Genomic DNA, 16198 nt, shown 5'->3' with positions numbered 1-16198 from the left:
ATATATATATATATACACTATTGTAATCTTTCTACTTAAAAAGGTGTTTAAATCAATGTGTTGCCATTTCTAAAAAATGATTGGTGTAACTTTAACTTAATTTTAACTTTAATAGCAGTTTCTAAGTAAAATTTTCTCCACTTTTTTTTCTCAGGATAACTTTATGATATTTAAGAAGATTCTTTTCTAAAATTTTCAGTCTACAAAAATAAATATAATTGATAAAAGGCACCTATTACCCAAAATTAAAAGTTTGTGAACGTAACGACACTACAATGATAAAAAAAAAAACACCCACTACTTATTTTTGTAATCCCCATTAAACCAGACATTCATTAGTTTCAGCCTCGGACTTCATTCACACGTGCACACGGCAAACAAAAGCGGAAACACTTCAGGAGTCGTCTTCGGATTGTTTGAATCGCTCGGGATTCGCGGGAGAAGTTTGCGTCGCGTTCTTTAACGTTCCATCTGGAAACTAAACTTTTGAAAACTATGTGGAATATTGGTGGCGTGGAATCTTTAAAACGCAGCGGTCTGTTATTGTTGTGACATTTCCACGGCCCGAACGTGACACTGAACGAACCGAGGGTGAGTAAATCACAGGGTCATTTTTTGTGTGCTGTCCCATTATAAAACATTCTATAAATCCGGTCCCATCTATCAAACCAAAGACAGTTAAAAATGGCTATATGACACCTTGAATGAGGCTAGAAATCCTATGATGTTAAACTGAAAGTCTGAGCTGTATATTATTTGAGTAATTGAAATGCTGCTTATTGATTTCACATTTGACGCTGTATATTTTCAGCTGACAGGTCCGTGGCGCCCTGTCCATTCACTCTCCGAGCTTAATGTGTCTAGAGACCTTGTGCTGCTGCTGCTGCTGCTGCATCTTACTCCAATATATAACGTCTATATGTTGATATCCATGATGTCCATAACCTCTACAACGTGGAAGTGATGCGCTGCCTACTTAAAAATAACTGGGAATCATCTATGCGTAATCACACAGGCTACTCTACGCGCTCATGCTTAAAATATTAGACGCGTCTATGACGCCCCAGACACTAGGAGCATGCAGACGCGCGCTCACTTTGCTCTGGTGGCAGTGACGCGTCATATTTACAACGCAGAAGCAGCGGCTGCGGGTCTCGCGCACAGAGAGCTATAAATACAGGAGCGCGCGCGGGTCACTCCACAGTCCGCCGCGCGCTCTCGACTTTATACACCTTTACATTATGCTTTCTCGGACTTTGAAGACCACAGCACCACTGACGCTAGTGAACATCGTTGTTTAGGCTGCAAAGACACTTGTAGTCCTCCTGGAATATTTTTTTTTTTTATTGGGGAAAAGTAAAAAGACTCGGACGATGGGAGTCTGATATCGCCTGTTTCACGGACTGCTTCTTCTTTCTTCTTTTTTTTTATTGGGAAAAAGATATAAAATGCAGATTTTAAGGTGAGGCGATCAGCATGGATGATAAAACTTTGCATGGCAAATATGTTCTCATTTTTGCATTAAAATAGACAAAGATGCGATTAGATACTCCAGAATATGTGTGACAGAGCAAATAAAATAATAAAGTAGCAGAAAAAAGTAATAAATAAAGTAGTTATTCAGATTGCTATGATAATTATTGGCGAATAGAGACAAATTAACAAAGTACATTATATTTGAAAAACAATTACTCCACTTTTAACAGTGTTCGAAAAACAGTTTTTTTCATAACGCATTTCAGTTCATGTGTCAAAATGCAGTTGGGTTATTTTGATTAGGTCACAAAATGACAAAAAAAAATACAGCTAACACTTTAAAACAATAAAAACGTGAAGAAGAAGAGTCTTGCTTTTGCTAAATAAATTGCTAAATCTTGCTATCTTGGTATTTTCAAACAGTTGTTTAGTTCTTCTTACAGAGGTGAATGGTCAGAAGTGTTGAAATTTCTCATGTACCCTACGGAAAGGAAATTGTGCAAACACAGTGTTCCTATTCACTAAAGTTTTCTAAAAGGTGTGTGGGTGCATCATTTCAGACCTCTGGACATAATTGCCCTCACTGAACGTTTGTACACAAACAGGAAGGGATGTAATCACTCGCTTGTTAACTGATTAAACGGTCCCAAAAAACAGTGCTATTTTTACCCATTTATTTACAGGTTGTTCGCTAAAGAGGTGTTCCTAAACTCGCCCGCTTCTTAAATGAGCGCTTCTATGCTCTTTTCTCCGTAGACATGTATCTCTAAGCTCAACGGTGCTCAACCCATAGCCCGGAGATGTTAGCCGTCCAACACTACAACAGTTCAGCCCTGGATGTGAACGAAGGCTTCGAGAATCAGACCCAGCATGTGCCCGACGTGGCCCAGGTGTGCTGCAGGGAAAACCTGAACATCACCACCGACCCCACGGCAGCGGGCCTGTCCATGACCCTGGGCATCGTGTCCAACATCGTAGCGCTGATCATCCTGGCCAAAGCCTACGCTCGGCTGAGGAAGCGCTCCAAAGCCACGTTCCTGCTGTTCGCCAGCTCTCTGGTGGTCACGGACCTCGCCGGTCACGTCATTCCGGGCGCCCTGGTTCTGCATCTCTACGTGTCTGACTCCGGCGGACTTTGCAACCAACCCGATGCCACCTGCCGCTTCCTGGGCGGCAGCATGGTGTTCTTCGGCCTGTGCCCGCTGTTCCTGGGCTGCGTCATGGCGGCGGAGCGCTGCATGGGCGTGACGAGGCCTCTCCTGCACTCTCGGGTCATTTGCATGGCCCACACCAAGATGGTGCTGGTGATGATATGGCTGCTGGCTTTATCCGTAGCGCTGCTGCCCTCCTTTGGCCTGGGCACGTACACCTACCAGCACCCGGGGACCTGGTGCTTCATAAACGTGTTGAACAACACCAGCATCACGGACGTCATATTTGTGCTGCTGTTTTCTGGACTGGGACTGGCTGCGCTGGCCGTGGCGCTGGTCTGCAACACCATCAGCGGGGTGACGCTGGTGAACGCCCGCCTGCGCAAGAAGAAGTGCCACCGCAGGTCGGCTAAATCACACGACATAGAGATGGTGGCACAGCTGGTGGGCATTATGGTCACTTCTTGCATCTGCTGGAGCCCTCTGCTGGTAAGTATGGCCACTACAACTTAACCTATCTATCTGTCTGTCTGTCTGTCTGTCTGTCTATCTGTATCTGTCTGTCTGTCTACCTGTCTATCTATCTGTCTATCTGTATCTCTGTCTGTCTGTCTGTCTACCTCTGTCTGTCTGTATCTGTCTGTCTGTCTGTCTGTATCTGTCTCTGTCTATCTGTATCTGTCTGTCTGTCTATCTGTATCTGTCTGTCTGTCTGTCTGTATCTGTATCTGTCTGTCTGTATCTGTCTGTCTATCTGTATCTGTCTGTCTATCTGTATCTGTATCTGTCTGTCTGTCTATCTGTATCTGTCTGTCTGTCTGTCTATCTGTATCTGTCTGTCTGTCTATCTGTATCTGTCTGTATCTGTCTGTCAACCTGTCTATCTGTATCTGTCTGTCTGTCTGTATCTGTCTGTCGTTTTATTGTTCTATCTATCTATCTATCTATCTATCTATCTATCTATCTATCTATCTATCTATCTATCTATCTATCTATCTATCGATTAAGGACTGTAGACTGAAAAAGCTTTTCAATAAGCTCCAAGTACTTTACATCAAAACATGAAATATTCATAGGATTCAAGAAGAAACCGAACTCATAATTGTAGTAAAAGTATATTAAATCAGTATGAGGATTAAGATATGTATGATTTTGTTAAATGTTGAAAATACTGTTTATAATAGTTTTTATTTTTTTTATTCGATGCATTAATATAAAAAGTGACAAAGTACACTGTTTTGTTTTTTTTTGTTTTTTTTTTATAAATACTGCCTAAAATTTTGATGAATAGACAATTAGATCTAATTGGTATGCCTTTTTAGGATAAAATACAACCGTTTTTATCTTACATCTTGTTTAGGTTAGCGTAAATGGGAAGGACAAAATGTCTTAAATGTTTCTTCTATACAGAGATAAGATTAAAAAGATAACAGTTTCCTTCTTTGGTTTTTCTAATGAGAAAAAAGGAATTTCAGGTATTTCCTCAGCAAAAATGTCAACCGTCTCAAACTGTGTGTAGATTTGCCAAGTCTGCATGTCAGAATTCAAAGAATTTTAATTTCTTCGAAGCAAGGCTTCTGTATTTTGATGTTCTTGACAATAAAAAGCCATGCATTTCATTTAGATATTTTTACGTATCTTTTTAGGGGTTAAAATTTAGAACTGAATGCTTTGTGAGGATCACAATCCTTACATGAGCAACTTCTAATCAATCGCATTTTCCGGTTTGATCTTGGTTCTGACTAGTCTTTAGTATTCTGACTACTACTGATTTTTCCCTGTTTTCCTCACAGATCTTCGGTCTGATGTCAGTCATCCGCTCGTACAGCTGGAAGATGATGGAGGATGATCTGAAAAACTACAGGACTTTAATGGTTACTGGAGTGCGTCTGGCCGCCCTGAACCAGATTCTGGACCCTTGGGTCTATATCCTTCTACGCCGGGCCGTCCTGAGAAAAATCTACCGCATAACCACGGGCCGCAGTGACCTAAAAGGGAGCACATTTCGGCGGTGGGAGATCAGCTCCTTCCAGAACTCAATAAAAAGCACAATTAATCGGAACTGATGGAGGGAGTCCAGAGTATGAGTTCCACCGCATGGAAGAGAGCGGGAAAATGGATAAAATGCTCTAAAACCGCAGAGACTTCAATAAGAGTTATAACTGAGCACAGTGGGGTTCTGGAAGTAAAAATCCCATTCATTTTCCTTGTACAGAAATTGACTTTACCGACGATCTTTAATTTTTGTGGTATTTAAATTGCCAAATTTTGGGGATTCAGTTCCTAACCATGCAACAAAAACATGCACGTTTTTGAATTAACTTTACACATGAAGTATATTGTATTTCTCACCATCATTATTACACTATCATCATTTCATACATTACTATTGTTTATCATTTATTCATACTACGGGGCATTGAAAGCTTGAATCTGATTGGCTGACGGAGATTCTGAGGCGTGCAATGTTTTTTTTTTAGGGAATCGCACAGAGAACGTAGTTCCAGGCAGCTCTTTGACCGCATTACAGCTCCATATCACCACGCCAAATGGTTTTTATTATTTCAAAGGTCTTACAACCATAGATGTACAATAGTCAGTATTTGGAGTGGATCACAACCTTTCATTTGGTTTTAGTTGTCCTAAAACTAAAACAATACTCGTTCTCGTCTTAGGATAACTGACCTTTTTTTGATCCGCTTCAAATGCTGACTACTGTATGTCTATGCTTACAACAGCAAAATAACCAAAACCCACAATGACACTAGCAAACAAATAAATATAGTAATCAATATGATAAAAACGGCAGCCTATTTCCGTGTTTTGCCACAAAATTATGTTTTATTATATACCGAAAGCACATACTCGATCACTCCCGCTCTCTCTCCTCACACGCATCAACATAGGTTGAGATGCCTTAGAAATAATCCTACTTACAATAGCGATTATTCCTTACACGCGTCATTCACAATACTTCACGGTAACTCATTCTAAAACAATGAAGTACTTGTATTTTTGTTTCATAGCCATTTCAAATAGGTACTGCTTTGTCTTGGTTTGTATTGTTGATTGAAATCGTAAATCTCTGCTGAACAATTTTCTAGAATACCTGTGGAGAAAATGAACTGGAAAATAGTTCTGGAACCAAGGCTGCTCAGTCACAGTAAATCTGATAAACGACAATGTGAAATAGATTGCAGACGTACTCCACGCGTTCCATCAATTTTATATATATAAATATTTATAATAAAAGAGCAAGAGTTGTCACTGGACTTAGTTGTTTGGGCCTGGGATTTGCAATTGTTCAGGTTTAGCATGCACCAGATGGAGATTCATTATAAAATGATTCTTACAGTGACTTTATTAATAGTGTCTTTGAACATAAAGCATTGGCTTCAGACCTATTGCACAGGATTCTGTATAGCCGACATGCAGTATTACATAATGTATATAAAAGTCAAATAATGAATAATACTGTAAATATCACTGCAACCTAAAAGACTAAAGGACTTTTACATGCGCATGATAACCGTTTCAGTGTTCTTGTTCCTGTGCGTTTGTGTCTTGCCCTGCTATGTGTGATCTTGAAAAGCTATGGAATGTAGAAGCTATACAATGTTATTTTGACCAATAAAGGTTCACTTCAGGAAGAATCTCAGTTTCTGTCTCTGTCCACTTCGGGGTGCTGCATTTAAATTGGTCCTCTCAGAAAAAGGTGCAAAGCTGTCACGTGCCGATCTCTTAAAAGTACATTTACTCCATATAGGCTTCCTCCAAAAGTACATACAGTTCCTATAGGGTAAATATTTAGTTTTTATAATAGGGTAAATACAATAGTTTTTTTTTTTTTTTTTTTAAAAAAGGTACTGGTTTAATGTCTATAAACTATAAACATTTTGTTTCCCTGAGTTTGGAGGGCTGTTTATTAATATCAAAACAAGAAATATCTTACGCATTGTATTTTTTTTTTTTACTTTTTAGTTATAAATTGCACCAATTTCAAACTAAAGTCATCTTAAATAATGCAAGTTAGTTATCAGCCACAGGATCACGCTGCTCTTTCTGTGATTTGTCTATTTCCGTTCCACCGGAGGTCACATTTTTCTTTGTGTTGCATCGCCCCCAAACGACCGAGCCCGTGTCCTACCACTATTTATTACATATTTTGAAGGAAAAAAAGTCATATTTAAAAGAGTCATCCATGTGTCATGTTTAAATACGGTGTCTCGGTTTAAACTGCACTTTGCATTGTGTTAATGCATACGAAATTTGACTGATTTTCTCAGCTGGCGCCTTCCTTTAGCAAGCGAGAGAAATGTTTGTTTTTTGCAGTCGCCAGTATGAATGACAAAGCCACGCCCTCTCCATTCACTTGTCTGCGGCTGACGAGCCATCGAATGATCCTATTGGACCACTGATATCACGTGTCACTGCTCCAGCTTAGCGCACGCTGATTTTCTCTCCAGAGCGGCAGAACAGTGGAAGTCTTGTCGCTGCGCTGGTGAGTAGAGGGCAAAAAGCGTAAATGTAGTTTAGAACGTTTTAAGCTGCCAATATATCGAATAAATACGTTTTCATTTATCCTAAAGGTGTCGCTTTAATACTTACATGCAGCAGAAATGTATGCAGTTCGATAGCAAACGGCTACGGCTAGCGATTAGCATGGTTAGCTCTTTATGCGTTTCACAAAAACAGCGACAGTTGAGCATCGCTTGAAGGTTTTTCTTATACTTCAAACGATTTAAGTGTTTTTGTTCTGTATTTTTCCAGTTAAAGTAACACCTCGACACAGTTTTTAGTTGTTTTGGGGCAGGGTCGCGACCATTTTATCTCGTTCGGTGGCTTTGGTCGCGTCTCAAAACCAAATGCGTAACGTTATCGTGATCAGAAAGCGTTTTTTGGGAGCACCCAGCCGGATACACGTGCACAGACTTAACACGATCGCGACGAGCGTGATGTTAAGAGCGAAATGCTGTATTAATGGAGGTAGATGTTTGCGCAGACTCCCATTGTTTGACTGCGTTAAAATGGCCGCACAGCTGCGATGAACGCTGCGTTTCCCGTGTTTACTTTCAGCTTTGCGTTGCTTGAGGTACCATATCACGTTTACTTGCGTGTATGGGGGTTTATGTAGGAGATGTCGTTATATTTATTTAGCTGGTCTGTTTTACATTTTACAGAGATACGGGGGCGGTTTCGGCGTCAACAAGTGCGTGTCCTGCTTGTTAAATGGGCACAAATTACATAACGGAGTGATATAAGTTTCACCGTGAAACAGATTTTAAGTTGAATAATTGCACATTTTTGTTTCTCCAAAGTGTATTTGCACCAGCGCTTAAAGACGCTTAATATATGCACATGTATTTGTTGTTGTTTTTTAAGTTTAACATTATTATATTTTCATTCTTCGCTCTGAAGTCACCCATGTAATGTGTTGGGGTTAAAAAAAGTTTAATATATTGTTAATTTAAATATAATATAAAATGATTAAATGGTAAACTATAAAAAAAATGGCATATGGTGCAATGCATAAAAGAACATTATATAATGTGACAATATAAACAAATTTTTTACTTGCTCATATTTAACAATACCTTGCTGACTTTTAACGCTAAGGTTTTGTGGCACATTTAAAAATTTAAAAAAAGCGGCCCGCCTCTTGTCTTAGTTGAGTTTCTGTTGTGTGTTGGCCTCAGGCCACTATAGTTGTCATGTTGTAGCTCTTTATAGCAATAATAATGGTAGAAAGACATGTTTCACAGCTGTGGAGCAGAAGTGGCAGGCTTCAGATGGAATTGTGAGGTCAGCAAACATTTCTGGCAGTTTGCGATGATCGGAAAACACATTTTTAGCTATGTGCCTAAGATTTCAGTCTATAAATAAAATTGGGTTTCAATCTAAAAGGGTTATCATAAGAGGTTTCTTGCGCTTGTGCTGCATCTCATAGGCCTAGATGGTATTATGGGTTGTAATTAGTCAGTGTTTCAGTGGAGATATGTGATGCTCCTGTGTTCTGTGAACATTTCCCTAGGCTGCGTGTAGAAGGATAATATGGATTTGTGTGGAAGCTGAGTCAGAATTGCTCTAATTGCTTTATTATTACTTCAAATTCTTTTCTTCAGTGACGTTTTTTAATAAAGGAATGCCTTTTCCTAATCAATAAACCATAACTATACACTGTACTACACAGAAATTAGTTTTGCTGCATTACAGGTTTCACTGATTTATTATATACAGGAAACTGATTGTTTTTAATTACAGACCAACTGGAGCAGCATTCCTCTGCCACATATACACCAACACTGCCAAACTGAAGAACCACTTTGCAGCCATCATGGTAAATACATTTTTACAAGAATACAAGATTTATATGATTAATTCCCAGAAAAAAATGAAGGAAATTGCTCTAAATCTGCTGACTAGTGCTAATTATGGATCATACAGTACTAAATCATATAGTAATAATTTCACTAATATGCCAGTGGTCATGCTGAGATAAATAATAATTTCCAGCTTGTTTGCAAACTTGATCAGTACGACTTTAGGTGTTTTTGAAAGAAGTTAATGAAAATGCCGTAAAATCAGTGGATTAAATATACAATTTTTATATATATATATATATATATATATATATCAATGTTAAAGACCTTTTTCCACACCTTTTACATACTTGAGTTCAAAAGAACTGTTTATTTGGAATAGAAATCAATTTTGACTTGATGAATGTTTTTACTGCTGTTTAATGCATTCTTGTTTAAAAGAGATATTGAATTCTTAAAATAAAAATGTTGCTGAAGCCAGCCTTTTGGATGATAGTTTGTGCACGACCTTTTGGTTTAACGTGTCACGTATGCTAATGTTTTTCTTTTTTTGTTTCCGTGAAGCCCCCTCCTATTCGCCACCGCTCCATGCGCATCTTTGTGAACGACGACCGCCATGTGATGGCCAAACACTCTGCCATCTATCCCACCCAGGAGGAGCTGGAGGGGGTGCAGAACATGGTGTCCCACACCGAACGCGCCCTCAAGGCCGTCTCGGATTGGCTGGACGAGCAGGAGAAAGGAAATGCCAAAGTGAATTCCTTGGAGTCCGACGGAGATGGCGAGAAAGAGACGTGAGAATATTTAATTCTCTTCTGTTCACCGTGTAATTTTTAATATCGACCGCATGGAGTGAGCTGGTATCTCTCATCTAACTGTCCCTCTTATCCAGTGAACCAAAGTTGTTGGAGCAGCCCACGCGGTCCCTGCGTGGAGTCATGCGTGTGGGGCTAGTCGCTAAAGGTCTCCTGCTAAAGGGGGATCTTGACCTGGAGCTCGTGCTGCTGTGCAAAGACAAACCCACCATCACGCTGTTAAAGAAAGTTTCGGAGAACCTCGCTGTGCAGCTTAAGGTACGCCTGCATCATTTTTAAAGACGCAAAGTAAAAAAAACATGCATAAACCTCGATGATCTTTCTAACAGCTCATCACGGAAGAAAAATACGACGTTAAGCCATGCATCCGCGACGCCACCATCGTCATCAAGAACTCTAAAGAGCCACCCTGACCTCTCACCATTAACCTGACGCCACCCTCGTGAGGGAGGAGTTTGAGAAGCAGGCCGGAGGTAGGTTTGAAATCACGTGCCTTATGGTTCCTCTAACCACCCCACAACCCCAGAGAGAGCAAATGCAGATGGGATGGACTCAGGCAGGGATATTGTTTATTGGGCCTTCAATGGAGCTTGGGATATTGTGTACAGACTAGTCATGTGACACAGATTGTTATGTTTACTGCCACCTGAAGTCTCACAGTTCCATGCAGCGTGATGTTAGTGTTGACGGCCCAATATACAGTAACATAAGTGATGGGTAAAGCTTTAAATAAGACCCAGTACCCTTTTGAAGTTTTTTTAAAAGGAGAGTTTACTGAAGGCTTACTGAGAATTAAGAAACCAAATCACAAACCTTGTTGTTTGCATGTGTTCGTATAATGGAGAAGAAAGGGAACGGTTTGCATTGCAGCAAAAATGAGAAGCAGAAGAATTGTCGAAGTTCTGGTTCTGCTCGCGGGACTTGTTGACAGAGCCTTTCTCATAGAGGCTGGACGGAGGGCAGGAGGGTTATAGATAATGCTAGACATTAGGATACGTCTTAAATAATAGATTAGTCCAAAAGTGCTAATAAATGGTCACAGTAAATCAATGGATCTCTAGTTTAGAGAATTATGGGCAGCCTATTTTAGTTTAGTAAACAGCTTTTCAGGGCTAGAGTGCTGTATAGGGAAACACAGAAATTGTTTCAAGTGAGGTAAAATAATTGACCTTTGGCTAAATCCTGTTTTTGCAGCCTTTTGCCATTCATTTTTTTTTTTACGTTAGATAAATGTCTGTTCGTTTGTCTATGGAGGGTTTTAACCCCCGAAAAATGGTAAAATGTTACTACTAAGTCTTTTTCATTTTAAAGATTACAGTGTATAACGTTAATAATTTTATGCAATGTTGTGGGATGTTGCCATCTTACAGTTGTTTTTTTTATTAAAAAAACTTTGCAGTTTTAGTTATTTGTGACCCTGGACCACAAAAAAAAAAAAGTGTAAATGTTTTTCAATTTGAGATTTATACATCGTCTAAAAGAGGGAAAAATATATATAAATTAATAAAAAAGCAAGCTTTACTGTCCTTAAAAGCGTCGATATTTAGGCCCAACTATTTGAAAATCTGAAATCTGTGGGTGCTAAAAATGCTCAGAAAATCTATTTTCTGTCTAAATGAACTTCTCAAAAATACTTATCAAAATGATTTAGAATTTTTAAAGTTTTATTTTATTTACTGTTTGAAATGTACAATTTTTACCATTTTTACTTAATATACTAATGATTTTTGCCATTTAAAAAAATCAATAATAATGACCCGCACAGTTTTTTTTTTTTTTTTTCTTTGATATTGCTACAAATATACCCAAGAAAACTGGTTTTGTGCTCCATGGTCACGCTTTTACTTTAAACTTCTACTAAAGAAAATGGCAGATGATGATGCTTTGCATTCACAATTCAATCCAATTGATACAAAAATGTGCAATTTACCACCATTTAAGCACACATTATTAAAAAATGACGCTTAACACATCTGGGTGGTTCCTTCAAAATTTGTGTAATCAATAGAACGATAACCAAAGTGTGGCGGGCTTAGTGAAAGGTCAATCGAGCCAACTTGAGGCCGAACTCAAAGCCTAGCCTCTATCTGTGACTCCTCGGTTAGTGACGCCTGCCTTAGACCATCACAAGCCATCAGTTTTGCTGCAGTGTGGACTCGTTTTGATCATACCTCTTGTGTATCTGACTACTGCTGCCTGTGGTTCAAAATCTGATTCTCTCTGTCAAGCCTTCTAGTTTGTCAATTTTAGGACGCTGGACCTTTGACCAACTGGACGCTCTCTGTCTCGAAGGGGCAAGGCAGTGCACCCAGAAAAAAAAAAAAAAAGGGGGCGAGGGGAGGGTTCCCCATGTCACACAAAGGCACAAATGCACTCAGATGTCACAGATACACAAGCCATAGAAGAACAATCACTCACTGTACACCTTAATGCCACAAAGGGGCTCTGTTCCAAATCATAGTGAGCTGCCTACCTAGGTGCCATCTTGAGGCATCATAGGTAAAGACCGTGACAGGAAATGTAAAGTAAAAGTTTTTGCACCCTCACTTTTTAAATGGCTATATCGGCCGAATGTTGTCCAATCTTAACAAACCAAACATTAATGGAAAGCGTATTTATTGATAAATTGACCGTATAACTGATTTTGTGGTCCAGGGTCACACAGCCTTATAAATGACTGGTATGGCATTGAAACACCATCCAACTAAGCATTATAGTGTTTGTGCTTACATTTAGTTTAAAATAATAATTTAATTCAAAATTATCATTATAAATTATTCTATTTTAAATTTATTTCTGTGTAAAAGTTTTTTTTTTGTGCGATTTTAGTGGTTAATTTAAGTCTACATTTTCAAGAAACCGATTCAAAGCAGTTTTAACTATGCTTTTTATGAAGTCCAGTGTACATGTATGTTAATATAGGAAATGAATAGGAAACGACTAGATTTATGTTTTCCTTTGTCACAGTGTAGCCTCACTTTCTGGGTTTGGGACAGAGCCGGATGCTCCGGTCACTTTCTGTCCTGATGTTGTGTACTAGCACAGGAAGGGTTGCTCTGGTTTGGGGGTTCCCCCTCCTCTCCTCCACTGCCTTTGGTAGGGGTTATCTGCCTCCTCCCCTGGCCGTGAGACAGAAAACCCCTTGGTCAAACTGTACCTTTGTCTTCTTATTCCACCTGCCAATAGAAACGCTATCAGTCAACGATCCCCCGGATGTACTGGACAGGCAGAAATGCCTGACTGCCTTGGCGTCCCTCCGCCACGCCAAGTGGTTCCAGGTTTGCATCTTGTCTTTATTTGTCTTCTAGTAGTTGAGTTTGTTTTTATTTTGTTTCTGTGTTAACCTTATTTCATGCTGTATTATTTTTTCAGTTTGTGTGGATGGTTTTCTGTGTAGATTTGATTTTTTTTATTTATTTGTGGGAGTGTATTTGCCTCCGGTAGAATGTCATATTCTTGCTGGATGGTTTTGAATTGCGTTGCCAAGGACATCTTTGTCAATGCTGTCTGATTTCTGCCTGGCTAGTTTAACTAAGTGCGCTATTGCACCGATACACTGTTTATTACTTTTTGAGACGTCATTGCCAGTATCAACTGCTGCTTTTATAGTTCGGTTTAACATTTGTACACTTTGATTTTAAAATTTAAATATTTCAGTGCGAATGGGATGTGCAATATTTCTCCAGCCTGCCATACTGTTTGTTGCTTCGCTGGAGAATAACTTTTCCCCCCAATACCATCTGAATTGACCTTTTATAAGAATGCTCTGGGTTCATTGCAATTTAATTTTACTCATTAGCTTTTTTGGCATAATACTAACTGCCACCATTAATTTTGACTTTTTGTAGTGCTATAATAGAATGGGACGGGAAAAAAACAATCATAATACACACTTTGTCAAAAGTGCAGTAATATACTGTATTTGTTGTGAAATATATTGCTTTACTCTGTAGCATTTGTATGAGATGTGAAAGCGTTATTTGGCTTTAAATTTTTTTTATTTACATTTTATTATATAACAATTAAATGTAGAAAAATATTTAGAATAGATTTACGTTGATATACTCTCTTTTATTCCAGAAAGTGGTCAGAAGTGACTCTAAATACATTTATAATGTTAATTACAAAATATCTAATTTCAAATAAATGCTGTTCAATTTGAACTGTTATATTTAAAGAACCCTATGAATATATATATATAATTTTTTTTTTTTTTTACATATGGTCATAAAGAAATGTATAAAAAAAACTGCATATAAAGTTGTTATATATATTTTTTTTAAATGCAACATTGGTGAGCTATAAGCCTTTTTCTTTTCATAGCATTAACATTGTCACACACGCTGCCTCTAAAACTTGCGTTGAACCCAAAACATTGTTATAAGTGTTAGATATTTAATCGAGGTCCCTGCAAAAAATCTTTCCCACCACATTGTAGTGCTTTCTAAGTGATTTCACTGATGTGACGCAGTGCTTTAAAAAGCAGCTGTGTTTCCCAGATTTGACTTCGTTATCTAGTATCTTCTAGAACGTTCTCACTCTTGTATCAACTCAGTTCTGAAATGTAATGTTTAATCACAAGGCCAGCCACAAACACAAGCCCTGTTGTGTTCCTCATCTCTTGAGCTTGACCTTTTTAATCTGCTCTTTTAATATCTGTCATATATGTAGCTTCTCAACTGAGTAATGGCTTTTTTTGTAACTCTTAACCATTTGCCACCCCTTTCTACATTGCTAATGCTTATCGACACATTATTCAGTATCGGCAAAATCTCACCCCTTTTCTTTGTTTGTTGACTGCTTTGGTGTTGTGCCACATTATGATTCCATGAGATAAACCGCTGGATTGTATCCCTCCTGCTTTTGTCTCTAGGCCAGGGCTAATGGGCTGCGCTCCTGTGTGATTGTCATCCGTATCCTGAGGGACCTCTGTGCGCGCTGCGCCACCTGGGCCCCTCTGCGAGGATGGGTAAGTGCTGAACAAGCTGTGAATATAGGGGTGGCCCACATTTAAATTGCAGCAAAGCTGTTGAACAGTGCTGCATTTATTAAAGAATGACCGTTCATTTTATTGACAAAAATGAAGAGTTGGTCGTGTGTAAAAAAAAATCGTTGTGTGATTTCAAAAAAAAAAACTCTTAAAGGTAAGAGACAAACTCAATAAATGATCTTTTAAAGATTTTTATTCTTGCAAGAAGGTCAGACAGTCGTTATAGAAACACACAGTGCGACAAAGACGCGACAGGGCAGTTCTGCCTTTTATATTTTGTCTCGCCCCTCAAGGTTACCGTTCTTAACAGCAGTATTTTCCAAACATGAATAGGGGGGTAGAAAAAGTATCATGGATTGCCTTTTTAAAGATACTTTCCCAGTATAGGTGACCTCCCAGGGTCGCCATCCTTCTCCTTATGGCATAGCAGACCCTAAAGGTCGATCTTGTTATAACTAGGGCCACTCTGCTGTTACCTTCAGTCAAAACCTCTCCTGCAGTCAATAAAAAACCCCAAAGAAATAAATTTTGCATGTGTGTGTATATATGTATATTTATGTATGTGTGTGTGCATGTAGACTCAATTTACACATTTTTGTCGATTATAGTGCTTTGATTGTGATGATTTTTATAAAATGGCACATTAAAATTAATATGCCCACATTTTCTTTAGTATCTGTGTACGATTGCAGATGTACTGATTTTGCCCTACTACATAGTCTTCAAAAGAATTTAGATTTTAACTTTATTTTATTACAAATAACTTAAATGTTTAAGTATATATATTTTTTAAGAAGTGCATTTTCTTTCCACCATTGGTCATTTTATTTTATTTTTTTACAAATGATTTATTTATTTATTTTTTTAAGCCCTTAGAGCTGCTGTGCGAGAAGGCGATTGGCACTGGGAATCGGCCAATGGGAGCAGGAGAGGCTCTCCGTCAGGTTCTCGAGTGTCTCGCGTCTGGAATCCTAATGGCTGGTAAGCTGCTCCACGCTTCATATCTAAAACAGATCTCACATGACTGCCTGACGGTGTATGAAAAATACAGTGTGTCCTTTTTCACAATATTGCATATTAAATTGTGTTGTCTGCATTAAGTATTACAAAGGTGTTTTTGAAATTTCTCAATTTAAATGTGAATTTGCCTGGCTTAGATGGCTCAGGTATTTGTGACTCCTTGTGAAAAGGAGCCACAGGATGCCATCAGTCTGCTATGGATCGCTAGCATGGAGTGACATCACCCAGAGTGCTCAGGTTGGTCCACAGTTTACGGTTTTTGTTGGCAGTTTTGCATTTGATCGCTTTTAGTTCCATTTATGGGGGTGACTTTTGTTGACAGCATCGCTCTTGCTTTGAAGGCTTGACAGCTGCACAGTACTCGGCATGGACCCGCCTTCAAAAATGCCCAGAAAAACCAAGGAGTGAGACGGCTGACTACACAGG

The 16198-nt window shown here is 38.9% G+C and overlaps 1 protein-coding gene and 1 pseudogene across 3 annotated transcripts; both read left to right on the top strand.

Annotated features, from left to right (window-relative positions):
• The first annotated feature begins 375 nt into the window (after positions 1-375).
• LOC122341448 (prostaglandin E2 receptor EP1 subtype-like) lies at positions 376-6277 on the top strand. Of its 3 annotated transcripts, none has more exons than XM_043234835.1 (3): positions 376-591; positions 2233-3116; positions 4421-6277. In XM_043234835.1, the coding sequence occupies exons 2-3, from the start codon at positions 2277-2279 to the stop codon at positions 4691-4693; spliced, it is 1113 nt and encodes a 370-aa protein (XP_043090770.1). In that variant the 5' UTR covers positions 376-591; positions 2233-2276; the 3' UTR covers positions 4694-6277. The 3 variants fall into 3 exon arrangements, with proteins under 3 accessions (XP_043090770.1, XP_043090771.1, XP_043090769.1); XM_043234836.1 differs by lacking the exon at positions 376-591 and adding an exon at positions 1183-1462 and having other exon boundaries at positions 2160-3116; XM_043234834.1 differs by lacking the exon at positions 376-591 and adding an exon at positions 1184-1462.
• A 746-nt stretch (positions 6278-7023) lies between these two features.
• LOC122341436 overlaps positions 7024-16198 on the top strand; it is an 82641-nt pseudogene continuing 73466 nt past the window's right edge.

The sequence above is a fragment of the Puntigrus tetrazona genome, chromosome 3 (assembly GCF_018831695.1).
Source record: "Puntigrus tetrazona isolate hp1 chromosome 3, ASM1883169v1, whole genome shotgun sequence".
Lineage (NCBI taxonomy): Eukaryota > Metazoa > Chordata > Actinopteri > Cypriniformes > Cyprinidae > Puntigrus > Puntigrus tetrazona.
Note: the sequence above shows the minus strand (reverse complement) of the source record. Positions and strands in the feature narration are given on the sequence as shown.